General features: G+C 38.1%; 1 protein-coding gene across 4 annotated transcripts in view; it reads left to right on the forward strand.

The window, feature by feature from the left end:
- The window catches only part of TPP2 (tripeptidyl peptidase 2), a 70,645-nt gene that overhangs the window by 22,910 nt on the left and 28,171 nt on the right, over nt 1-19,564 (forward strand). For all 4 annotated transcript variants that reach the window (XR_005376545.1, XM_038569996.1, XM_038569997.1 and 1 more), the window contains exons 6-15: nt 2,140-2,303; nt 5,212-5,366; nt 6,008-6,084; nt 9,302-9,429; nt 11,417-11,516; nt 14,514-14,662; nt 16,510-16,625; nt 17,172-17,340; nt 18,049-18,206; nt 18,506-18,582. Coding sequence is in view for 3 of the 4 variants with exons in the window: in XM_038569996.1 (XP_038425924.1) it covers nt 2,140-2,303; nt 5,212-5,366; nt 6,008-6,084; nt 9,302-9,429; nt 11,417-11,516; nt 14,514-14,662; nt 16,510-16,625; nt 17,172-17,340; nt 18,049-18,206; nt 18,506-18,582 (1,293 nt within the window). In the remaining variant the exon portion in view is untranslated. The remainder of the gene's footprint in view (nt 1-2,139; nt 2,304-5,211; nt 5,367-6,007; nt 6,085-9,301; nt 9,430-11,416; nt 11,517-14,513; nt 14,663-16,509; nt 16,626-17,171; nt 17,341-18,048; nt 18,207-18,505; nt 18,583-19,564) is intronic.

Genomic DNA, 19,564 nt, shown 5'->3' on the forward strand with positions numbered 1-19,564 from the left:
ACATAGAAATGTATTACAAATGTTCGGGAATTTATAACCCCTCTGTCCGGCCCCCCGCACACATATACTCTCATCCTACCCATGAACCTCATTTCCATGTTCTCTTTCTGGTATTCTGACAGCTGTTCCTGAACTAAGCCAGCCACCTTCAGAAAGTTGTACCCTTGCACCATATGCATACGTGCTCTCTGTGGAATTATTTGAGTGAAGTCACTCAATTTTATATTGACATTTTGATATAGTGCTTGAGTGTTGAGTCACTTCATACTCATGATGGTTACAGGAAACTGATTTGTGGAATATGTCACTGTGTTTGCTGTGAGAATGTTGTTAAAGGTGTTGATTCCTTTGTTCTTTCATCATTTGGCAAATATTTGAGTACCAACTTTGTACCAGGTAGACTTTAGAGAAGCTATTCCACGGACTCTAGATTCTGTGGAAGCCAGTGTGAGAATATCTGAGCCCATCTCAGAAGCATCAAGAAAGATTTCATTGAGAGATCAGCTCAAGTTAGCAGAGAGGGTAGGGACAGGGATTGAAGGTAAAGGGGAAAGTCAAAAGGATGATGGAGGAACTGCTAGGAATTTAGAGTGTCTAATGGGCAGGATAAAGAGGAGGATGTCACAGATGGTTGCCAGGATGGATACTGGCCAGTTACATGCTCTTAGGAACCAAAAGTGTTACTCTGTTCTGCAAATGGGGAGGATTTGGTGAAGTACACTTTACCTGTTAACCTCACTCCTTATTCCATTTGATAAGCTCCTTGTTTTCTGTTTGACTCACTTTCCCCATGAGTGTTCAATCTCCTATATTGTATGTCTTTTTTTGGAATGCCCTAAATCATTTTGGCCACACTCTTGATTGGTGTACACATAAAAACAGACGGTTTTGGAGATCCTTCTGTCTAAACTATCACAGTTTGTTAATGAAATGCATGCTTTAGTCTTTATAATAAATGCCCTCTCTATACTAGTGGGCTTCTTCCCTTAATTCACTGTAGCAATTGTGATTGACTTTAGCTTATTAAAACACAGTTCTTCTTATCTAGCAAATCTGCACAAAGACCTAAAAGCTAAAAACATAATATTGATCTTGAAATGATGTGCATTCCATTTATGACTTTTATTTTAGATTAATTTAGCTTTAATGAGACTCTTCTAGTATTGGGAATATATATTTTAAAAATTACAGCAGTAATAAAATGAATAAAGAGCAAATAGGAGGACAACATAAAACTAGGGATCCCTGGGTGGCGCAGCGGTTTGGCGCCTGCCTTTGGCCCAGGGCGCGATCCTGGAGACCTGGGATCGAATCCCACGTCGGGCTCCCGGTGCATGGAGCCTGCTTCTCCCTCTGCCTGTGTCTCTGCCTCTCTCTCTCTCTGTGTGTGTGACTATCATAAATAAATAAAAATTTATTAAAAAAAAATAATAAAAAAAAATAAAACTATGCATAAAGAGCTTTTTGTAAAGATAAATGTTTGCCGGGATCCCTGGGTGGCGCAGCAGTTTAGCGCCTGCCTTTGGCCCAGGGCGCGATCCTGGAGACCCGGGATCGAATCCCACGTCGGGCTCCCGGTGCATGGAGCCTGTTTCTCCCTCTGCCTATGTCTCTGCCTCTCTCTCTCTCTCTCTCTCTCTCTCTCTCTCTGACTATCATAAATAAATAAATTAATTTAAAAAAAATAAATAAATGTTTGCCTCATCCCCATAGCTATAATGGGGATGAGGCACATTATATAGTTCATCTAATTTCAAGGAGCCTGCACACACTGTTAGATTTATAAAACCAATTATAAAAGAAGCAGAAGGGAGCATAAGGCCTAGGCTATGTGTCATAATCATCCTGAACTAGTCTAAAGCTCTAGACTAAGCTTTGGTCTAATTTCTTAAGTGGCTGGAATTTTGTAATGGACAGTGTTCCTAAAGTCCTTTATACATGCCTTCATATAAAGGCTGGTTCCTTTAAGCTTCTTACCTAATCTTTACTGGTGACTCTCTAAAACAGAGGACTATAGACCTGACAGTTACTGTGTGTGTTGTGATAAAATAGGACAGTAAGAAGGTACCTAATAAAGCATACTGCATTATTTTTAGAAAGCCAAGAAAATAAATTTCACTATCTATTCTCAATTTCCAGAGCCTGCATTGATTCAAATGAAGATGGGGATTTGAGTACATCTACCGTATTGAGAAACTACAAAGAGGCCCAAGAATATGGTTCTTTTGGCACAGCTGAGATGCTGAATTACTCTGTTAATATATATGATGATGGAAACCTGCTCTCCATTGTGACCAGTGGAGGTATTCTGTTTCAGATCTGCTAATTATAGAGAAACTTGGTGCGGTAGGGTGATAAATTACTATAGCCATAAGGCAATCTTCTAGAGCATTTAACTTAGCAATTCCACCTAAAGAACTAGGTATGGGATAATAAATGGGATTTGGCCCCCTTGGCAAGGTATTGTATTCTTTAAAGTCATAACCACATAGGATCCATTGCAAGAGTACAAGCATGGTCCAGCCACAAAAAAACCATCAACATAATTCATCTTATGAAAATTCCTCTGGGAGGAATTTTACTTCCACATACTGCCTCTTAAGCAGTTCACCTACAAGTACAAAGTCAGGTAAGAAGATCCTCATATGGCATTCTCTGTAATTTCAAAAAAGTTGGGAACTATTCACATACCCATTAGCAAAAGAACAGGTTAATTTAAAACTGTGTTATTCATTGTGGGATATTATATAGAAAACAAAACGAATAAATCTACATACATATACCTGTATTCATAAGTCTCAGATACATGAATTTTAATGAAAAATATGTCGATAAAACATGTAATATTGTAAAACATGCCAAATAATACTACACAATATTCATGGATATATGTGTATGATAAAAATATAGATGGGAAGGATCAGCTTCTGGATAGTGATTATCTAGGGAGGAAGCAAGGACAGCTTTAATTCTTATCACCCCCTCCGCAATATTACTGAGTCATAATTGAAGTACAGTAAACTGAAGGTATATATACATAATTTATCATAATTAAGTTATGATAGATGTGTACACCCAAGAAACCATCATTACAGTCAAGATATGAGCATATCCATCACCCCTACAAGTCTTCTTGTCGTCTTTGTAATCCAGCTGTGTGCCTTCAGCCACAGCCCCAGGTAGCCCCTGAACTGCTCTCTGTCAGTCTAGACCCTGCATTTTCTAGAATTTTGTATTAAGTAGAATAGTTATGGTATAGAATTCGCCTATATTATGTTTATAAATTGTTCCTTACTGCTAAGTAGTATTTCATAGTGTGGATACACTGTGGTTTATTTATACATTCACCTACTGGTGGACATTTGGATTGTTTTAACATTTATGTATAAGTCTCTGTGTGCAAATATGTTTTTGTTAATTTGGACTGATATCTGTCCAGTCCAAATTATATCTGGTCCAGTCCAAATCATAATCTGGTTGGATTTGATAGGTACGTATTTAACCTTTTAAGAAACAGTGGCTGCATCCTTTTACACATGACCAGCAGACTGCAAGCACTTCAGAACTCCATGTTCTTGTCCACATGTGGTGTGGTCAGCCTGCTGACATATAGCCACTCTGACTGGTAGTTTCCCTATTTTTAATTGGAAAGAAACAGGAAAGGAAGAATTGGTGACATTAGTTCCATATTCTTGTGTGACAGGAGTTGTCTAGAGCACAGGACTCTAAGCACTGCAGCAGACAGAAGGGTCATGGACTCCCATTTCTTCTGGAGCTATGACGACTCTGTCGTCACCCAAACATTAGGCCCAGTACCAGTAGGCATTTATCATTGTGTTTGTATTATTTTTTATCTGACATTGGTGGGATATTTCTCTCTACCCATGTCTTTTAAGAAACTTTTTCACAAAAATAAATAAATAAATAATAAATTTAAAAAAAAAAAAACAAAAACTTTTTCACTTAAAAAAAAAAAAAAGAAGAAGCCCTAGCTGCTTTGTATTGTTTTGCTTGGCTTTATTGATATATAACATACTATAGAAAAGTATGCAAATCACAAATTATATACACGTTGCATTCTCACAAAGTAGACACTTCTGTTTAAACAAGTCAAGAAATAAAACATTGTCAAAGCCCCATCATGTCTCTTCCTAAACACTAACCTACCTTCCATCTTCCCAGAGCTAATTATGGTCGTGATTTCAATCACTGCATTAGTTTGAACCATCCAATAATATTGCTATTTTTATAGGTCAGAGATGATTAAATAGTGGCACTTTCACATAATTCAACCCAAGGTGATATGTTTCCATTTATAAATGGAATATATAAATATATATATAATATTATATATAAATATATATAAATGGATTGTTCAGTATATATCCTTTTGTGTGTGAATTCTAAGATCAACCTTATTTTTGTGTGCTTCATCTCATAATGTTTAGAAGTAGTTCATATTTTTTGCTGTATAATATTCAGTCCATGAATGCACCGTGTATCCATTTACTATTGATGGATCATAGGGTTGTTTCAAGTTTTTGAAATTTGCAAGCAATGCTGCCACAAATGTTTTTGCATGCATCTGTGTATATGTGCACACATTTCTGTTGGGTGCATTTCTGGAAGTGGAATTGCTGGATCATAGGGTATACCTGTGTGCAGCGTTCCAAAATGCTGGTCTGCCCTCCCACCAGTAGCATAGGAGTGAGTGCAGATCTTCCTCCACAGTTGCTCTTGTCAGCTGAGTGGCATACTGAGCTGTCTCATTGTGATTGATTTGTGTTCCCTGGGTGAGTCACAAAGTTGAACATCTTTTCATATGTTTAACCATTTGGTTATCCCCTTCTGTGAAATGCTTTTGAAGTTTTGCCCATTTTTCTTCTGGGTTCTCTCTTTAGGATTGGAAAGCTTATTCTGGAAATAAGCTCTTTGTCAGTTGTGTATGTTGCTGATACTTTCTCTCCTTTGTGACTTGCCTTTTGCTTTCAGTGAACAGGATAGAATCCAAGGTAGCAGAGTAGTGTATGTAGTTCAGAAAGTTTCATTTTTTATAAATTATTGATGAGGTTTAAGATAATAATACATAGTTAGATGTTAAAGCAAGAGTATGTTTTTAATAGATTATTTTTATCACGCTTAATAATACGTTGAACGGTTAAAACTTGGAATCTGAAAATATTTTATCATTTTCCTCTCTTTTTGCTCAAGGAGCTCATGGGACACACGTAGCAAGTATAGCTGCTGGGCATTTTCCAGAAGAACCGGAGCGGAATGGTGTAGCGCCCGGGGCTCAGATTCTTTCCATCAAGATCGGTGATACACGACTAAGCACAATGGAAACTGGCACAGGCCTGATACGAGCTGTGAGTATTTGTGAGGTATTGATCTAGAAGATCAGTGATGGATAATCGGATATTTTTAGGTTTATAAAGTGTTCTTGAGTTTACTAAGAAAATGTTGAACTGTATTTGGTATTCAGGACTTTGTCCTAAGAAGCAAAAATGCTTAATTCAGTTTTAAATTATTTTTATTAAAAATTATTAGGATAAAGTTTTTTGGAAAATATGAAAATATATTATACTTCTCATTTCTGCTAAGTCCCCTAGCACACTATTTTGAGGTACTTTAAAAACCCCAAACCAATCTTTTAGCCAGCTTGCTCCATCATTCTAGGAGGAATTTTTTTTTTTTTTTTGAGGAATTTAACTTAAGTCTGAATTTCATTTTTATGTATGAATTAGATTTTACCTTAACTTCAGTGATTTTAGAATTTAGTAAGAACCATTCCATTCTGTACATGCTAGTTATATTTTTTATTGACTACTTACTGTACTCTGTCTCTGCCTTTTTTTGTTTGTTTTTCAACCTAAAAGTTGGAAGTAAGTATATATTTGGATTTGAAATAGAATATGATTGGTAAGAAACTGGGATTCCATGCCTTTATTTTACTGGCTAATCTTTTTATAAATTGCTGCCTAAACTAGATGCTTCATCTTTTTAATAGATGATAGAAGTCATAAATCATAAGTGTGATCTTGTCAACTACAGCTATGGAGAAGCAACTCACTGGCCAAATTCTGGGTGAGTGTACTCAGATATTTGTGAGCCACAGACTTTAGCTGATGGAGAGTATTAAATGTTTTTATAACTGGATTATACACTATGAAAACAAGCAGTCCCATGTAAAATGATAAGTGTGTATTTCGTGGGCCCCTAGCCTCCGTCCCCACAATCCTGATCCTGTCTGTGATGTTGTGATTCCCTCCTAGCCAGATAGACTCGCCGGCCCATCCATCATTACAGTTCCTCATTTACAAGCAGCCTGAACTCTTCCAGGGGCACTGACCTGATAGAATGCTAGACTTGCTGAAACCTGCTGATCTCTTCAGTGAGCCCACCCGACCTGCTGAACTTGGTGGACACGAACACTGATACTGACTTTAAGTTCGTGACCAAGAATCTCAGATGGTCACTCAGCATTGCCTTCAATTACCTGCATTTACTCTTTCACTCCTCTATGATCATTTATATCTTCTTTTCTCCTGAAAGACCTTCAGTGATGTTCCTTTCTTCCCTCAGCTGATGTTCTTAACTCTTCCTTTCCCAGAGGAGATACAAGCCTTCAGAGGGGACTTTTGCCCTTCCTATACCTGACCCCACCTTCTCTGCCTCACCTTCTTGTGTAATGAATGAAGTGCTGGGCTCAGAGTTGCCTGAGTGGCTCAGTTGGTTAAGCATCATACTTGGTTTTAGCTCAGGTCATGAGATTGAGCTCTCTCAATTGGGCTCTGCACTCAGCACAGAGTCTGCTTGAAATTCTTCCCCTCTTCTTCTCCCTCTGCCTAACTCCCACTCCTACCCTCCACCCCCTGCTCATACATACACATGCTCTCTTACTCTCTTTTTCAAATAAGTAAATAGATATCTTTAAAAATTCATTTAAAATTTACTTTTTAAGATTTTATTTATTCATGAGAGACATAGAGAGGCAGAGACATAGGCAGAGGGAGAAGCAGGCTCCCTGAGACTCCCTCCCAGGACTCTGGGATCATGCCCTGAGTTGAAGGCAGATGCTCAACCATTGAGCCACCCAGGTACTCCACACCCCCCCCCCCAAAATGTTAAATAAGTGAAGTGCTCAGGGTTAAAAGTTACTCAAGCATTTGCTATCTGGTTCCCATTTCCTTTACTTAAAAACTGCTCTCATGTTCCCTCTCTCATTTCCTGAATTAATATTACTCCACAGGCATGCTTTAGAATCCGCTGGCTTTGAAACAAACAGATCTCTTCATTTCATACTGCTTTCCCTCACTTTTCCAGCAAAGCTCAGTTGGTTGGTATATTCATAATTTCCGAGGCTCCTCAGTGCATTTTGATGTGTTACACGACTCCCTACCTTTCTGTGTCATGGTGTCCTCCTGCCCCTAAATTCAGTAGCTCAGCCTTGAACTCCTGTCACCTCACCTTTTCTTCTTTCATGGTAATAACTTGAAATCACTTCGTTTATAGTGTTTACCTACTTAGTGATCACCTGTCCCCCATTCCCACCAGGCCATCCATCTCTACCTATCACCCGGTCTCTGAAGTTCTTTGATAAAGGCCGGCCAAAATGAAAATTTTACCAAGCCAGACCCTATAGTTTGCTGTTAACAAATAACTAAGTTTTCTCAGCTAACCAATACTAGGTTTCCTGTGACACATCACTTTACTGCCCTTATGACAATCACTCTCTCATCCTCACTCATTTCTTTCGTGACCATAATGTTGCCCTCTTCTCTTGCTTCGGTGCCTGCTTTACCTAAGTGCCTTTCTTTCTCTCTTCCTTTGACAATCATCCTTTAGGGTTACCTTTCCCTAGTATTCTTCCCTTTGCTCTCAGGACTGTGGTGTTCGTGGCCTTAGACCTTTTTTTCTATTGACTGCATTTCCTCAGTGGCCTAACGTCATCTCTTTTATTTAATACCAGTACATTTCTTCTTTGCTATCAGGTTCTAGCCAGACTCTGTATTTTAGATCTAACTCTGAAGTCCTTCCTGTCTGTCGCCTTTGTTCCCCTTCACCTTTGGTACTGATCATAAATATCTATAGGAATCCCCTGAGGACTCATTTCAGAAGACAGTATTGCAGGGGAGGGTGGAAATCAAGCTACTTGTTGCCCCACCGTCTAATCCGATCCCTGCTAATATTTCAGTATTTGTTTTTGATCCTTTTGTAGTTTATTTTGCCTACATATGTTCAGCATTGAATCTAGCATTCTTCCCACATTTACCTTGGTCTCATGACTCCTTCCTTACACTAAAATGCAATGAAACCCAGGAACACCTGCACCCCGATGTTTATAGCAGCAATGGCCACAATAGCCAAGCTGTGGAAGGAGCCTCGGTGTCCATCGAAAGATGAATGGATAAAGAAGATGTGGTTTATGTATACAATGGAATATTACTCAGCTATTAGAAATGACAAATAGCCACCATTTGCTTCAACGTGGATGGAACTGGAGGGTATTATGCTGAGTGAAGAAAGTCAATCGGAGGAGGACAAACATTATATGTTCTCATTCATTTGGGGAATATAAATAATAGTGAAAGGGAATATAAGGGAAGGGAGAAGAAATGTGTGGGAAATATCAGAAAGGGAGACAGAACGTAAAGACTGCTAACTCTGGGAAACGAACTAGGGGTGGTGGAAGGGGAGAAGGGCGGGGGGTGGGAGTGAATGGGTGACGGGCACTGGGGGTTATTCTGTATGTTGGTAAATTGAACACCAATAAAAAATAAATTAAAAAATAAAAAAAAATTAGGAAATTACCACTTAAGATATTTAGGAGCAAAATTGTGCATAATTAATTGCTCCCTTGAAAATAACAGTATAACTTTTTGTTGAAAAATAATTTTTAAGTTTTAATTAAAAATTTTAAACTTAATATTTATACTGTTAACATTTATAATAAAAATAAATAAAAATAAATAAAAATAAAATCCAGCTGAGGTGTATCACTTGGACTGGCTGTATCCTGTTCCACCCATGGTGGAGGTGCCAGAATTTACTTAGCCAGGCATTTGAATGTCATCTTGGTATTGTAAATGCTGGGAATAAGGTTAAGCGTGTAGTTTGAAAATGTTACCTGATTCAAATGCATACCTTCCTACTTGTAGCCACTGTTTTAGTGCTACTACTTAGAATCCTTATTTTCATTTGGTTTTGTGAAAACCGTATTTGAAAATCTCTTCGCAGTATAATAATACATTTTTTGAAAAATGGGACAGTTTTCTATGTTCAAAGGAATACTCTCTTTCAGGAGAATTTGTGAAGTAATCAGTGAAGCAGTTTGGAAGCATAATATAATTTATGTTTCAAGTGCTGGAAATAACGGTCCATGCCTTTCTACGGTCGGTTGTCCAGGTGGAACTACGTCAAGTGTAATAGGTTAGTTTCCTGTTTTAGAAAGAGACTTATTTAAAAACAAGCAAGCAAAAAACTCAGTGAATCTGATGTTAATTGTATCTCTACTGTATGCAAGTCCCCATGAAGTTGAGTGTACACCCTCAGGACCTGAAAGCTAGTAGAGAACTGCTGATCTGAAGTAGACTGCAGTAAGTGATTTGAGGGAAGGACAGGTACAATCTGGGTTTGCAAAAGTGCAGTTACTTCTGATTCAAGAATTCAGGTGAGGCTCTCGGAAAGAAGTGTGACTGTGAGGATTTCGATAGGTAGAAATGAGCAAGGAAAGGGTTTTCCAGACCAAGTGAATGACATAAACACAGATACTTGCTTCACTTTTTATTTATAGTATATGACTGCTTATTTACAGTATAGTTTCCTCTAATTTCTCTTGGGACATGCAGAAAGAATCAGATGCCGAGAAGGAGAAGTTTTATTCATGAGAACGTGGCTTCTCTTCCACTGTTTGGTCTACAGGATGCGATGCTGTGTTGCCGTTTCCACTGTACTCAATGAGGAAAATGCCTGTCAGCAGGAGTTTGGGGGAATCAAAATGAGTTGCATTCATAATAGGAAAATGATAAGATTAGCTGTAGCTGCCAACTTGTGTGAAAACGCCCACAAAACGTAACACCCACCTTCTGTTTTTCTTAACATGAGGCAAGAATGAGGAGGAGGATGAACTGAGAGAACAAATAGATAGTAATTGATGTCTAGAATTTTTTACTTTATTTTTAAATTCGAGAGCAATATAAGTCTAAAATATTTTAACATTTATAATTGGATGCATGACAATGAAAGCTCTTTGGTCCCAAATAATTTTTCTAGTGTATACATAAATAACTGCTTGAATGTATACATATTATAGTTATTATTAAAGGCATTCAGTTACTGTAGATGATATAGATACATAATAGCATTTAAGTATCCAATTTTAGAAACTGGTCCTTTAATTTTTTTTTTTTAATAACAGTGATCTTAGCTTATTAGGACATGCTTTTATTTATAGATTCTGTTAAATCCTGTATTGAGACAATAGTGCCTACCTGTGATCTGTCCTTTGTATTTCAGTTCTCTAGATATTTTAGATACATAAATTAAAATGAAACAAAATAGAACTGAAAGGTACCTAAAGATCAAAATATACCACTCTGCCACAGTACCCAGTATTTTGTCATTTTCTTATCCCCAGACTCATTGATAATTTTAAACTAAATTTCATAAAGTGATTACCGTTTTATGTGGCAGCACTGTTAACGTAAATCCTCTTAACTCACATATTTTATTCGTCTTCTACTCTGCATGTGTATATGTTGCAAAGAAGAATTAGGCGCTGGTAGACCTGGATTCTAAACCTTTTCTCCAACTATCATTATACACTTAGTATTTTCAGCCTTCTCTAGACCCTCTCTAGACTGTTTCTAGATTTCTAGAATGAAGAAACTTGAGTTTGATCCCTGAGAGTCTGTGAATGAGCCTTTCTGACTATTCTGCCTTTACATATTTATCTGGAAGACTGCAGCATGTTAAGTATCTGTGCTGCTTGCTTGTTTTTTACAGCCATTTTGGGGAAGAGGGATACTGCTAACCTTATGGGTAGAATTGTGGATACCGTGGTTGCTTGAAAATGAAGGCAAACTAATTCCCTTATTTTCCTAAAGTTAATATTTTATAGTTTAAGACACATTTCTCATTTTCTTTTACACAGACAGTTTTAGGTATATTTTAATATTTAATCCACATGATAATCCTGGGGGATATTTTTATATTCAAAACCAAAGCACCTAGTATAACATCTGGTACATGGTTAACTTTCCTTGCTCATTAAATTTTCTTTCTTTTCTATTTATGAGCAAGGACTGTGATATAGGGTGATTAAGTATTTACCCAAGGTCACAGCTGATTGAATAGTGGGTTTAGAATTCGGATCAAACTTTATGTCCTTTCATTAATGATGATATTCACCCGACAGGCGTTGGTGCTTATGTTTCTCCCGATATGATGGTTGCTGAGTATTCTCTGAGAGAGAAGTTACCGGCAAATCAATACACGTGGTCTTCTAGAGGCCCCAGGTAGGACATGGGTCTATTACAAATACTTTGTTAAACTACATGGTGGGGAGAGACAAGTGGTAATTTTACCAGGTACATTTTAGTTTTTACTTTTTCAGCATTCATATTTTGAGGAACAGTCTCAAGGAAACATAATTAAAGGAATAAATTTTAGATATTTTATTGTTAGAGTGTGACATAACTGTTCTGAGTATAAGATTAGAAAAACTGGGGGACACCTGGGTGTCTTGGTTGAACATCTGCCTTCAGCCCAAGTCATGATCCCAGGGTCCTGGGTTCAAACCCCACATTGCCCTCCCTGCTCAGCGGGGAGTCTGCTTCTCCCTCTCCCTCTGCCTGCTACTTCCCCTGCTTGTGCTTGCTCTGTCAAATAAATAAAATAAAAATAAAATGATGAGAAGAACTGGTTGGAATCATGATGGTAATGCCAAATTTAAATCTCTCAGTTACAGGTATCTTCCTACTATTTTCTAAATAATTTCTTCTTAAAAAATAAACTGATTTCAGTAGTTTACTATCATTGTTACTGAAAGCAATCAGGCTATAGATCTCTGTGTGGACAGCAAGCCTTGCCTGTATCATCACCACATATTGCCCACATCAGCCCAACTAATTGGCCTAAAACACCACATCACTGAGTAAGAGGGGCCAGGGTTAAGAATCAAAGATTAAGTTGGCAAAGGTTTACATGTTTTATGGTCATTTAATAAAAGTGCTAATTATTAAACTTGTTGATTCTCTTCTAAAATTGATTTTGAAATGTTTTATCTTACAGTCAGTATAAACACAAAGTATCAGAGAACGTGTAAACCAGCCTCTGTTAGTTTTATTTGCCTGTAGGACATTTAAAGATTTATTTCAAGAAAAACAAGTTCACGAATTGTGAGGGAAGCCTGGATTAAGGAGATACTGGCTCACAAACCAGTTATTTTAGGAATGAGAGAATTTGTTCATGTTCACTGTGCTATGAAAATGGAATATTACTACAAATATATGGTTTGATTATTATGGTTAATAAGGTATGAAACATTGTCTAGTGATCACAGAATGGAGCATATTCTATATACTATTTGAAAAATCCTCTTTGTCAAGAAAGACACAGAATTTACTTGATTTCCTGGTATTTGCAAGTATTGCATATTTCTTAAAGACTGATTACCCAATAATGTCCACATAAGCACATTTTGAATTTCATTACATACTGCATTTTAGAAGAAAAACATCACTAGTTTTTTTTAAAGAAACTTCTACAATTATGTAAAGTTTTAAAATAAGGAATATGTAAGAATTCTATAAAGAAAACTTTACTTCATATATATGTATATATATGCCCAACATAGGACATGAGCTAACAGCCCCAAGGTTGAGTCACAGCTCTACCGACTGAGCCAACCAGGCAGCCCAAAATTTTATTTTAATAATATTATATTTCCATAACCCTTTTTAGAGCACTTATTAAGTGTTTTATGATTAATCACTTTAACAGTGTAGTGTAAAATGAATAGAGAGCAATAGGAGGTAGTTAGAATTTATGACTCTTCTAGTTACTTTTTCCAGTTATAAGACACTGCATGCTCATTGTGAACATTGATAGACGATACAGATGGTGCAAAGAAGAAAGTAAAAATCACCCTAAATCACACTGTGATGTGTTTGGGTGACATTGTGGTGTACATCCTTTTAGTAATTCTCCTGTAAATAACTGAGAGATCACACTGTTTCTGGTGCCTGTGCAACCATTTGTCAATCAATAATACCATATGAAAATCTGTACAGGTCAACCGATCTTTACTTAACAATGTTCTCTTTAAGATCACTAAACAAGGTGCCACCAACCCACTTTAGGAGGAGGATCTTATTTGTATTGCTTTCAGCTCTCTGTGAAAATTTGAAACCAAATTGCACTATTATCCTTAGCCAGTAATAAAAATAGTCCTACCAGTTGGAGGAAGAGTAGTAAAAGGGAGAGGCCAACAGCTTTTATGGGGAACTTACCAACCACTCCTCCAGGGAGGAAGAAGTGTGTCGTCATGTTATTCCTTTACTTGAGGCAGAGGGCCAGAGCTTGTTTTTAGTGACGACACAGTGATGAGCTCCATGGGCTTTATCTCGTTAGCCCTGTGTAGTCAGAGCCCTCAACTAGAGGCCTTGCAGCCTTGAGCCATCCAGTATGACAGCCATGAGTCATGTGAGGCTAGTCTGCATTGAGGTGTGCTAAAGTGTGAAATGTACATTAGATATTTATTTAAGACTAGTATAAAAAACATAAATTAACTCATTTTTTACACTAATTATATATTGAAATTACATTTTGGATATGTTGAGTTAAGTAAAATACATTATTAAAAGAAATTTCACCAGTTTCTCACGAGTTCTTTTTAAATACATCTTTTGGAAAGTTTTAAATGCCTTCTGGGGGCACCTGGGTGGCATCTGCCTTTGGCTCAGGTCATGATCTCAGGGTTCCCAGGATCAAGAAGGGATTGAGTCCCATGTTGGGCTCTGCATTCAGTGGGTAGTCGGCTTGTCCCTCTGCCCCTCCCCCCACCTCCACTGAGCACGCACATGCACAAGTGCTCTCAAATAAATAAATCTTTTAAAAATAAATAAATGTCCTCTGTGTCCTACATGTCTGTTGGACAGTGGCTGTATTAAACTTTAAAAAAGGAAAGGCTTCTACTTACTAAAGACAGGAAAAAAATGCATTCATTAAGGAATCTGAGCAGTGACATTTATTTTCTCTCCATAAATATACCTGACACCCTTTGCACATAATCCCAGATACATACAGACACACTTAATAAGATTTTGCCCACTTTTAAGGAAGATACATAATGGGAAAATAGCTGTGCTGGGTATTTTTTTCCAACTGATTCCAGTACTGCAAATTATGCATGGTATTGTACTCTGATCTATTTGACCAGTGGCCTTGTTATGAATGCCCATGTTGATCCAATTCTCACCATTGTAAGCAAACTTTAATGGCTTTTCCTTCAGTGCTGATGGAGCCCTTGGAGTAAGTATCAGTGCACCAGGAGGAGCCATTGCTTCTGTTCCCAACTGGACATTGAGAGGAACTCAGCTAATGAATGGGACGTCTATGTCTTCTCCCAATGCGTGTGGAGGCATCGCCCTGATACTTTCAGGTAGGGACACTGCTTAGTGCTCTACTTGGTCTAACTCAGTACTGTTTCTAAATTCCAGGGAATAGGTGGTGAATTACCAGTTGATAGCATAATTTAAAGTCAGGCAGTAGTCATAAAGAATAATTGTATAAATTTCTCTCACCTTATTGCAGACAGATACTTGTTTTCTGAAGTTCTCATGGTGAGAAAATGCCCTGGCTCAAAGTAAAGTTTAAGATAGAAAATAACTATATGATAATAAGGATTTGAATTGTATTCATTCATCCAACAAATAAATTTATTTGCTACTAATGGCTATCAAGCATTACTTTGGATCAAAATTACCTGCCCATGTGGAATTTATATCATAGCTGTGGGAGAGAGACTGTAAGCAGAATTTAACGTTAGTTTATATTACATGTTAAAAGATCATGAATATTGCTGTGGGGATAACTAAAATGGAAAAGGAGATAAGAGTTTCTGGGGTGATGTGTCAGAGGCTCACGGTATTAATTGGATGGCATTGGCATTGACTGGGATCCAGTTATGGTCACCAGGTCGTCGCAAAGATTCCACCTCAGGAGTGTTCCTCTATGAGATCCCAAGACTCTGCCCTCATTTCTAGCCCTTTTCCATCTCATCAGATTTCAGGATTGCTCCACGTCTCTGGTCTTTGCACATCTTACTCTCTCTGCCTAGAATCCTTTTGTGCCATTTTTTGGTCTTGCAAACTCTTGTACATCCTGGCAAGAAGATTCTCATATTCTTTCCTCTGATAGAGCATAACCTTCTTTTGGATTCTTACTGACAAAATAGGCTACTTTCTTGATTCACTCTTAAAGCAGCATATTTCTGTTTTGTTCATTTCTTTCAACATCGTAAGTGCACACATGTTTGATGAACTCTGGAATGGACAGGAATGCGGTATTTCTCATCTTTTATCTTTCACAACAGTGTTCAACACAAAGTTAACAAATTGGTGGCTTACATATCTTCCAACAGAACAGTCATTCCCAGCCTGGCTGCTTCTGCCATCACCCAGGAAGCTTTTAATCGGTATCAGTATCTAGGATCCAGTCTCAAAAATACTGAATTAATTGAGCTGTGGTCAAGCTTCAGCATCTTTTCTGCTGGTTTGTTTTAAGTTTTCTTGGTGTCTGTAACACAGCCAAGTTGATTAATATCTCCAGCAACCATATCATTTGACCAGCAGTGTTTTAAGATTTTATTTTTAAGTGATCTCCACAGCCAACGTGGGGCTTAACCTTACAACCTCAAGACCGAGGGTCCCATGTTCTACCAGCCCATGTTCTAGCAGCTGAGCCAGCCAGGTACCCCTATGACCAGCAGTATTTTAAAGAAAATGTCATTCGAATGCCTCTACCTGCTTTAAATGTTTGCATCACCTTTGCAGAGTGCACACTAATGCCATTGTGTAATGGACACACAGTGATTTTTTGTTGAATGAAGTGTTTACACAATGCCAGCAGTTTTGAGTCAGACTGTTGTAGTTCAGCTTTCTAGAAAAGATTAAGAAATTGAGTGTTGACACTGAGGTGGCTCAGTGGTTGAGCATCTGCCTGTGGCTCAGGTCGTAATCCTGGGGTCCTAGAATTGGGTCCTGCATCAGGCTCCCCAGAGAGAGCCTGCTTCTCCGTCTGCCTATGTCTCTGCCTCTGTCTCTATCTCTCATGAATAAATAAACAAATCTTCCAAAAAAAAAAAAGAAAAAGAAAAGAAATTGAGTGTTGAAACACCAGACATTAAAGCCAGAAAATGTACACATTATCTCTACTGGTGAGGGGAAGAGAAGTTTCAAGTAGTACACTCTGTAATACTTCATTCTTGCTTTTGCTTTTTAATTTCAGGTCTGAAAGCAAATAACGTTAACTACACGGTTCATTCAGTCAGAAGAGCTCTAGAAAACACTGCAGTGAAGGCTGACAATATAGAAGTATTTGCCCAAGGACATGGTATTATTCAGGTAGTGTTTGTATGAAAAATGGCTTAATAGTCATCAAGATACTGTTTTAGTTGTTACTGGATGGTATTTCCTGTTGTAACAGTGATTGAGTTTATCTGATTCTACATTATATGTTCATAATAGGTTCTGAACTAATAAGCAAAGAGGATATGAAAACAGATTTTGTAGTTAAGACGAATTTGTTGCAGTAAGAGAGAAATACAGTAGACATAAGACACATGGAGGGTAGAAATTCAAAGCGAAGATGTCGAGGGCAAAACTTGTGAATTTAGTGGTGTATGGAGGAGTTCTGACTTTAGTCACTTGGGACTAGTGGTGTGAATCTAGAGACTGGAGCTGGAGGTGAGTGGTCAGACTGATGTCTTGTCTGAAAAGTAGGTAGACTTACCCTCTTTATTTGGGGTCACTATGTAGTTGAGAGAGGTGAACATAGAAACTAGCTTTTCACCTGTACCTTTTTATGACTGAAATCAAATTGGTAATTTACAGCAAAATATTTTCTTGACCCAACCATTGATATTTTACCTTTTGTGTTCTTTTAATTAGGTTGATAAAGCCTATGACTACCTCGTTCAGAATACATCGTTTGCTAATAAATTAGGTTTCACTGTTACTGTTGGAAATAACCGTGGCATCTACCTCCGAGACCCTGTTCAGGTGGCTGCACCTTCAGATCATGGCGTTGGCATTGAACCTGTGTTTCCAGAAAATACCGGTAAGAAATAAAAGGACAGTAAGCCAAAGTGCTCACATTTATAGCTTGAATGAATAGTATCATATGAGAGCAATGCCATTTGGGTTAATGTCCTAAAGAAAAAAGATCAGTTGACAATATTATTTTAAATGTTACATGGTTTAAGGCAGGATTGGGGGGGTAATGGCAAGCAGAAATCCCAGCATTGTGGCAATTCAGTCAGCCTGGTAACCACTGAGGAAAACAGTAGCCTGTAGCCTGGGTCTTCAGTGTCCCAGAGTATTATTGAATTGTGGATAATGAAGCATCCAGTTTCTTTTGTTTAGCACTCTTACTACTTGGGTGTAAACAGAGTTTTAGTTGGAGGGTGGGAAGCAGAAGCAGCCAGGGAGAACTGTCGCTCCAAGGACGGGTCACCACCGTGTACTTGGCATCTTCCTTTCAGGCAGGTGCTGCTCTCTGCATGCAGTAATGACAGATGCTCAGGGAAACCCCTTATTTTAAGATTACAGCCATGTTGGATAAAATGTGACTGGATCACAAGTGCACTAAAATGTAGGGAAGATTCTGTGACTGCTTTATTTGAACTGTGTTTTGGAAGCACATGCCCTAGTACATTTTATAACTGATTAAGTTCATCTGCTAGATTTTATGAGAAGATAAAACTTTTTAAAATGGAAGAAAAGGAAAAAAGTACTAATCTTTCATTTTTGGTCTTTTTAATGCTAGAAAACGCTGAAAAAATATCCCTTCAGCTTCATTTAGCTTTAACTTCAAATTCGTCTTGGGTTCAGTGTCCCAGCCATTTGGAACTCATGAATCAATGTAGACACATAAACATACGTGTGGATCCGAGGGGCTTAAGGGAAGGATTGCATTATACAGAGGTATTGGTTCATCTTCATTGTAACTTTCTAAGTACTCTTTAAGACATGTAAAAATACCTTGTGTGGCAGTCTGTCTGCCCTTTGGTCTGAATTGGTCAAGGGTGGTTATACATGCATTTATTTAGGCTGTTTGCCATTATTTATGCGACCCAACATCAGAAAATTGGTGTCAACTTGTGCTTAAGACCTTTAAATTTTAATGTTAAATTAACTTACTCTATGAATAGATTTCACCTTTTTTTCTTTTTTTCTCATCTTTTAAAAGTTTGTGGATACTGAAACTTACTCTTTTTTTCAAGGTATGTGGCTATGATATAGCATCCCCCAATGCAGGGCCTCTGTTCAGAGTTCCAATCACTGCAGTTATAGCAGCCAAGTAAGTAACAAGTTGCCAACAGCTTACTGTTACATGGGATTTTTTAATGGCTATTTATGGAAATAGTATGAACTTTTAAAAGATGGTAGACCAGAATCAGGTAACTGGCTTTTAGTTCTGCCTCTTGCTCAGAGTCGAAAGTGGCACGTGGTTTTTCTATTGCCTTTTGACTGTGAGAATACCCAGTGGCATCTCCTGTGCCCTGCCCTCTGTGCCAAAACTCCACCCTCCTAACTCCCTGATCCATCTGGAGCATTTCACAGTATTACTTCATCCCTCCTCCACTCCCACCCCCTCTCCCCACCATTATACCTCTACTCTGTGGGATTGCTGTTTTCTCTGGCTCTCCCACTTCTCCTGTTTCCAGACTCTTCTTTCCCATCATATCTTTTACCCCAAAACCGAGAAGCTCCAATCTGTCATACTGCTTTCTGTTTAAGGTAGATCAGTGGTGCTCCCCAGGATCATGCTCTTTAAAATAGCAAACAGTGGTCCTTTAAAACTAGCGTTTCCTGTCACCCCATCCACCCGACATTCGTACTCCTCACTGGTGTCGGCATTCAGGCTTCCTCAGACTGGCTCATTCCTAGTCATCCCCAGGGTGAAGGAAGTTCCTTCTTGCTCCTTCGTGGTGCTTTGTACATGCTGTGGTACACGTGTCAGTCAAGACGTCATCTCTTTTAGCTCACCACATTTGATTGAAGACACAGGGACTATATCCTACGAGTTACTCTGTGGAGCCCCGTTACACAGTATCTTCAGAACATTCGGTTAACAGTTTCTACTGAGTTAGTTAACTGGTAAATATTAAATGTGCAGTAGTTCTCAGCCTGTAAGAAACATAGGATGAAAATCAGGAGATAAAAAGTGACACACACACACACACAAAAAAAAAAAAGTGACACACACATGGAGAAATTGCAGAGCACTTAAATCCTCAGGCAGATTTTCCCTCAAAGTCCAGTATAGAAAATTAGACAAG

The sequence above is a fragment of the Canis lupus genome, chromosome 22 (genome assembly GCF_011100685.1).
Source record: "Canis lupus familiaris isolate Mischka breed German Shepherd chromosome 22, alternate assembly UU_Cfam_GSD_1.0, whole genome shotgun sequence".
Taxonomy (NCBI): Eukaryota; Metazoa; Chordata; class Mammalia; order Carnivora; family Canidae; genus Canis; species Canis lupus.